We start from the raw sequence: 7252 nt of genomic DNA, 5'->3' as shown, positions 1-7252 counted from the left end.
GTGCAATGTCATTGCTGGTGTTGGTCCATTGTGTTTTTTGAAAACCAAAGTCACTGCACCTGTTTACCAAGAAATTTTGGAGCACTTCATGCTTCCTTCTGCTGACCAGCTTTTTAAAGATGCTGATTTCATTTTCCAGCAGGATTTGGCACCTGCCCACACTGCCAAAAGCACCAAAAGTTGGTTAAATGACCATGGTGTTGGTGTGCTTGACTGGCCAGCAAACTCACCAGACCTGAACCCCATAGAGAATCTATGGGGTATTGTCAAGAGGAAAATGAGAAACAAGAGACCAATAAATGCAGATGAGCTGAAGGCCACTGTCAAAGAAACCTGGGCTTCCATACCACCTCAGCAGTGCCACAAACTGATCACCTCCATGCCACGCCGAATTGAGGCAGTAATTAAAGCAAAAGGAGCCCCTACCAAGTATTGAGTACATATACAGTAAATGAACATACTTTCCAGAAGGCCAACAATTTACTAAAAATGTTTTTTTATTGGTCTTATGATGTATTCTAATTTTTTGAGATAGTGAATTGGTGGGTTTTTGTTAAATGTGAGCCAAAATCGTCACAATTAAAAGAACCAAAGACTTAAACTACTTCAGTCTGTGTGCATTGAATTTATTTAATACACGAGTTTCACAATTTGAGTTGAATTTCTGAAATAAATGAACTTTTCCACGACATTCTAATTTATTGAGATGCACCTGTATATAATGAATAGCACGTTATTGTTATATATCATAAATATAACTTATGTAACTTGTTTATTTTGCAGTATGTCCAGTGTGTATTATGACTGCACCTATAGGTCACTAGTATTATGTTGTATGTTGTAATCAGTGCTGGGTAGTAACAGAGTAATCTGAATTGAATGAGATTACATTTTTAAATACTTGAAATCAGATTACAGTTACTTTTTTATGAATGACATGATTACATATTCATTTATTGATCCCTGAATTGCACACACAGACCTGATACTAGCCACCACAGTCATAATTACACTGAAAGCCGAGCAGTAATCCACATGTAAATGACGAACCGATCGCATTAGTGCGATAGAGTTCGTTTTAGTTTAGCTAATTGCTTTTGTAGCTCTCGTGGCATCAAAAATGTCCAATAATGTGCTTTTGCAACAACTTTTGAGTAGGTTTTTTTTTTTTTTTTTTTGTGACATTGATTTGCAAATATAACCACACATGGATGGCGTTTGTAATGCCAAAACTGCCAGAGGGAGAACATTAAGTGAATTTTTTTTTTAACAGAAAAAGACAATTAAAATGAAAACACACACACAATCATATCAGTTCTCATATTTTGATCCATTAAATAAGGATTCTTTCAAGCATTTAAGCATTATTTATCATTATTTCAAAATGATACAAGCTTTTTCTACTCAAATGCATGCAACATCAAGTAGACAAAAATTCAGAATTAATCCAAAAGTAATCCAAGGGATTACGTTACTGACTACAGTTTTAGTCATGTAATTTGTAATCAGAACCATATTGCAATAGCCTACAGAAGTAATCTACCCAGCACTTGTAATAACGTTGCAAGTTTTTAGGAAAGATACAGAATAGGTGTTGGCTGAACACTTCATCAGATATTTTTAGAGCCAAACCTTTTCCACGAGGTTTTCAGATAATCATGGTTTGCGTGGGATATATAGCATAATATAAAATATTGATGTATCAAATAAATGAAGATCTTAAGCGAAAAATAATATGTACAATATACAAGTAAATAATAACATATTATTTTTCACTGTAATGGCGCATGCTGGCCCATAATGACATTTCAGTTACATCATTGTTTATCATTTGAATGTCGGCCATTTCGCGTATAGATTATTCAATATCGTTTTCTAACACATGATTGACTGTTTAATGTTCACCATCGCTTTGATCCGGACTTTGATAGTACCGATAAAACGGCATCCGCTTGGGTGATAAGACAGGCGGTCCGATATGCCGCTGTTTACATGACTCTTTTCTCTTGTTATTGGTGGGTAAATTTAGCACAAGTTGAGGACATCAGCTCAGTAACCAAGCATATCCAGCATAGTCATTCCTCTCCTTCGTCTCCCCTCATCGGTTAACTTAAGTTGTGGCTATCTGGGTACAAAATGTGCGAGCATGCTTTTGATATAAAACAACTGCGCAAGAGACGGATTGAAACAGGGGGGCGACGAGAAGAAGAAGGGGGGACGTGAGTATCGTATGGTGTTGCACAATGTTCATCTTCACGGGTCCTTCGTTTCGCGCAATGGACACGCAACATCCCTCCATTTATCGTTTGTGCTTGTTGAGCACACTTGTAAATTAGCTGCTCCGTTTTTGCGATACGTCCTGTTTGCGACTTGGGTAAGTCCAATTTCATTTCGTTAAACACTATGGATTGATTGTTATTGTTTTCTTAAATGCCCGACGAGTTTTAGAGCACATTTTTTGGAGTGTGCTACACCCTTTGCTTAATAAAAATGTAATTTGGAACGGGACATTCATCTGTTAGGCCGCGCGCACGAATAGGATACTTTTTATCGTAATATACGCGCGGAATACTATTTGGGGATCTTCAAATAATAACGGTATAGTAGGTTATACAGTATAGCTTATAACAGCTCAGGTGATGACTAGAAAGAATCTATGTATGTTGTATAGGACGCAATCTTGGTATCGAATTTTTGTCCAGACAACTTTATATAAATATCTGGGGAAGCCCAGTTGTAGGTAACAGGATCGTATTTATATTCCTGTTTCCCTTTCTCTGGAAAACCTGTGCGCTTTTCCGTCTAATTCTATCAATATCGATGTAGTAACTAATTACATCCTTCTTATGGTCCATCAATCAAGTAGTGTTCATTCTGCATCTCTATGCTGTACTTGTCTGCTTTAGCAGTGAGCCGATTAAAACATGATTGTCATTGGCTTCTAATTGACAGCCCATATCTATGTGGCTATCTTTCCTTATCATATTATGCTCTCCTTTTTCAGCTATTTTTTGGAGCACCAGGCTATATCTAGGTCACAGAGGAGCCCATAGAATTGAAACCAGTGTGTCCCTTTGTATTTTAAAATTTTAGCAGTTGGATTTGCTGGCAAAATTTGGTCAGGGAACACTTAAGTATCACCGGTGAGAAAAGCTTTCTGTTGCCAAATAATGCATGGGCAGTGCTCTGTGATGTCATTTAGTTTCTCCTTTATAATGCACTTAAAAATAATGTATACTTTTACATTGGACTGACTAACAGTATTTGGCTGAATCTGCTTAACGAGTGAACCTGAGGAAGATCTTAACAGGTTTGTCTGACTGAGTATACAGGTTATCATTAACCTGTTAAAGTATATAAGAGGGCAGAAGACCATGTTGGGTTGAACAGTAACATAACAGATAGTACTGAGATAACACACATAACCTGAAACATAGTGAAACCTTATAACTTCCTGGAGACTCACTGCACTTGACGCCAAAGGGCCGTATCAAGAGCACATCGGAAAAAGACAAACAAAAGATGCAATTTTCATTAGTAACAAAAAGAGAGCAAAAAAAGTTTTGGTAAAAAGAGAGCTGGGAAAGAAAGAAAAGTTACCCAGAGATGATAAGATGAGTGATTGTTTGAGTGGATTTCTGCTTGTTTGCAAAGATTTGAATCAGCAGTACCAAACACAAAGATAGGCAGATTTTAAGGGGAGAGCATATGGTTTTGATTCACTTGGAAACAGTGACTTATTTAACCACTGTTCAGTGTGGTCTGCTTTGTGAATGCCTTAGAGATGGAGTGTAAAAGAGAGAGCTAATTATATATTGAAAGGAAAAAGTATGAACCAAACCAGCAATAAAGTAAATGAAATGAACGGAGAGGAAAAACAAGCAAAGAGAACGGAGGGCAAAGGAAACTTGTGGATAGGAGGAACAGTGAGGAAGTACAAGAAAAAAGAATGATTGTGGTAAATGCTTAAAAGTAGGTTTATGTCCCAGGGAGAGAAAGACCCTCAAACGTCCTTCCCACTTTGCTTCTGAACTGTGCTACTAATAGCCACAGAACTCCCTCTTCTGCACTCTAAACACACTCACACACACACACACACACATCATTATACGTTGCTCCCTCTCCCCTGCTCAGGCCATTTTTCTTTTCAAGCGTTCAATTGAGATTGTTTTCTTAGCACCAAATCCTAAAGGGGGAGCTGAGAAGATTGCACTCAGCAAGTGAAACTCTTCTGGAATTTATCCTCGTAATAAGAATTAGGCAAGACTGGTACAACCCACTGGAGGCGTTTTTCTTTTACTAGCTAGGGCCTGTCATTAAAACATTTCCATAGTGATTATAGTAAGAAGTGGAGATTGGCAAGGGAAGCTTTACCTTGTAGTCAGACAAGAGTGTATGAGTTAGTAAGTGTTGATATGGGAAATTATTTGACTGTCTCAAGCCAACAGCCCACAGATGGGGCTACTGATCTTGGACTTTATTAGAGTGTTCCTCCCTTCAGCCTGAAGGTCAGCTGCTGGGTTTTTATGGGTCTCCTGTGGAAGTTAACACACTGAGGTCATTATTCTGAATCTTCCATCAAAATGACCTCACTATGTGTGGGAAAGCACCTGCCTTTCAGACAACTCAAAACAGAGTTTCAGCCAGCTTTTCTAGAATGCAGTTGAAGGGGATTTTTTATGGGTATGTCCCGAAGGAACTGGTCTATGGGAGATTGAGATCTATCATGCTGTTCGTGTACCGTATCACGTAGGTTTAGTGATTTATAGAGTCAGACTTGAAAGTTGACACTCGCTGGCTAACCTACTTCTCTTCTCGACAGTTACTGGAAAACTTATTTTCAAAGATGGCAAATAAGAGCCCATGCATGCTGAATACATCAAGTCTCTTATTTTAGTGAATTGAATTGTAGTGGGGAAGGAGGTTTACTTGAGTGCTTGTTTAGGATGAAATTGTCTGAGATTTTTACAGCAAAATGTTTTGTGTCATTATTCACTGAGCGAATAAGCCCTTATTACATCTGTCTCTGTTAGCACAACGAAGGGAGAAACCAGAAACAAGCTGATAAAATATCCATGTTTTTATTGGGAGGGCAGAAATAACTGCATTTCAAATCCAACCAGAAAACAACACAAACACATTTGTAACTTCTGAATGAGAGATGTTCAGTATAGGATGATGTACCGCTGGGCGTGTGTACATTTCTTTCACACATCAGGCTCGCTGGCGTATGGAGATGAAACATGGATAAAATATACTCAAATGTTCGCGAAAGTCAAATTTGCCATTATTTGTGTTGACTTTAGACCTATATACACTTTTCCAGGAACTTGGCATGGATCAAAAGCAATTATTAGATGTTTTTCTTCATGTCATTTCATGGGTGTTTTTCCATTCACTGCCATTTTTTTCTCCCACTGTACCAGGTTAGGTTAAGTTGTGTACCAGGTTAGTTGGATGTAGCTTGAAAGCTCTAGGTGTTGTTGTTGTAAGAAATTTTGGTTTCAGTTTAGGGATTTTGAAAAACTCTAAACCAAGTTTGTAGAATACTGTAACAGTATGTTGGCTTGTCAAGATAATTATTACAAAATTACTTCTCGATAATTGTAGTCAGATTACTTTAATGATTTCATAATGGAAAAGTAAGCACATTACTCATTTTACTTTATGTTTAAGTTACTTTGTAAAACACTTCACAGAAAGTTTTTTTTTTTTTTCTGCTCAGTGTAGTCAAAATAATATATATTTTCCTCCTTGTTAGTTGTTGTTGTCCCTTCAGCTGTCACACAAACAGATGTACATATGGACATATTTCATGTTTTAAATGTATTATAAACAATTTAATTATTTTAGAAATGTGTAATCCAAGTAATATTCTTAAAATTAATTAACTTAATTGAAAGTCAGTAACTATAATCTGAGTACAAGAATTTAAATTGCAAAGCATTACACCACTTTTTGACAAAGTAATTTGATTACAGAAACTAATTACTTGGTAATCGGATTACACTTGGCACTGCTTATGAGCCAGTTCTTTTGAATCTACAGTGTGAAACACAATAACTATATTACATTTATCTCTGATTTGTTATATATGCTCTATTGAAATCTGAAATTATTTTCTCTTTTGGCACAGACTGCTGAGGGAAGTAAATGCAATAAAAATTGAGTTTATTTCCAAATATTTCTTCCTCAAAAGTGAAAATCATTAATAGAACCAATAAAGAATCTGAATCGTTAATTGTTCCAATTCCTGACAAATCCCATCCCTAGTAACTGGATGGTTGAATGTGAAGTTGCATTCTGTTTGGGCAAGAGCTGCATATAAGTGGTTTGTGTAGTTGTATTCTCTGTTTTACTTTCTCTGTTTCTAATCTTCTCACATTGTTTTTAGGTTTTTTATGAAATATTTTGAATGCTGTGTCATGTAACGTGACAGTGTGATCTTTCTCATTATGTGACTTCAAAGTAAACACAGTGACTAATGTTTCTCTCTCTCTTTCCCATTTTCACTATTTTTTAGCCCCTTCCATGGTACCAACACCTTAGTACTCCCTCAAGTCAAGTAAGAAGATTGAAGAGCATTGAATCAGCCAGAAAAACATCACCTCTTCTCTTCAATTGAACTATTATTATTGTGGAACGAAACATCCGCATCTGACCTGGAGGAAGATTTTTTATACACAAGTGTTTCTTTGGTTGCTATCCACGTCGACTACGCTGAAAGTTCAAATGGATAAGAAAAAGAAAAAGACAGCACTTCCACCAAGACTGGAGAGAGAAGAACAGAATGAAAGGACTGAAGACAGGAAGAAGATGAGGAAAACCAAGGTGGCTGAACAAGAAGCTTCCTCAAATAGCACTAAGAGTGAACTTCAGCAGCAACAGACCAGGCAAGAGGAGTTAACAGAGTCTGACCAGTCAGAGGGGGATATAAGAATGAAATTAGGGTTTGGAGCTAAACGAACCAAGAAGCCTCCAAAGAGCCTTGAGAACTTTATATGCAGGCCCACAGTAAGGGTCTCTCAGAGGCCTACACATGGAGATGGCTATGGTTCATGTGGAGTTGAAGCTTCCAGTTCTCAAATCACAGGGGCCAACAAGTCACATCGAGAGACTCAGAAAAAAGATAGCAAAGGTTGCGTTTCTTCAAAAGCTTCCACAAGTTCGAATCTGTCAACTCCATTGCCCACCTCATCCAAAAAGGCAGACTCTACACCTGTCAATACACCCACTAAAAATGTAAGCCTTT

The 7252-nt window shown here is 37.3% G+C and overlaps 1 protein-coding gene across 10 annotated transcripts in view; it reads left to right on the top strand.

The window, feature by feature from the left end:
- The first annotated feature begins 1672 nt into the window (after positions 1–1672).
- LOC127452968 (histone-lysine N-methyltransferase ASH1L-like) overlaps positions 1673–7252 on the top strand; it is a 28772-nt gene continuing 23192 nt past the window's right edge. For 3 of the 10 annotated variants that reach the window (XM_051718909.1, XM_051718910.1, XM_051718908.1), the window contains exons 1-2: positions 1674–2374; positions 6524–7242. In XM_051718909.1, the coding sequence (XP_051574869.1) occupies positions 6733–7242 (510 nt within the window). In that variant the 5' untranslated portion in view covers positions 1674–2374; positions 6524–6732. Of the gene's footprint in view, positions 2375–6523; positions 7243–7252 lie in introns of all 10 variants that reach the window. The other 7 variants (XM_051718905.1, XM_051718904.1, XM_051718911.1 and 4 more) reach the window with 6 other exon arrangements.

The sequence above is a fragment of the Myxocyprinus asiaticus genome, chromosome 15 (genome assembly GCF_019703515.2).
Source record: "Myxocyprinus asiaticus isolate MX2 ecotype Aquarium Trade chromosome 15, UBuf_Myxa_2, whole genome shotgun sequence".
NCBI lineage: Eukaryota > Metazoa > Chordata > Actinopteri > Cypriniformes > Catostomidae > Myxocyprinus > Myxocyprinus asiaticus.
This window is presented reverse-complemented; position numbering and strand designations above follow the sequence as displayed.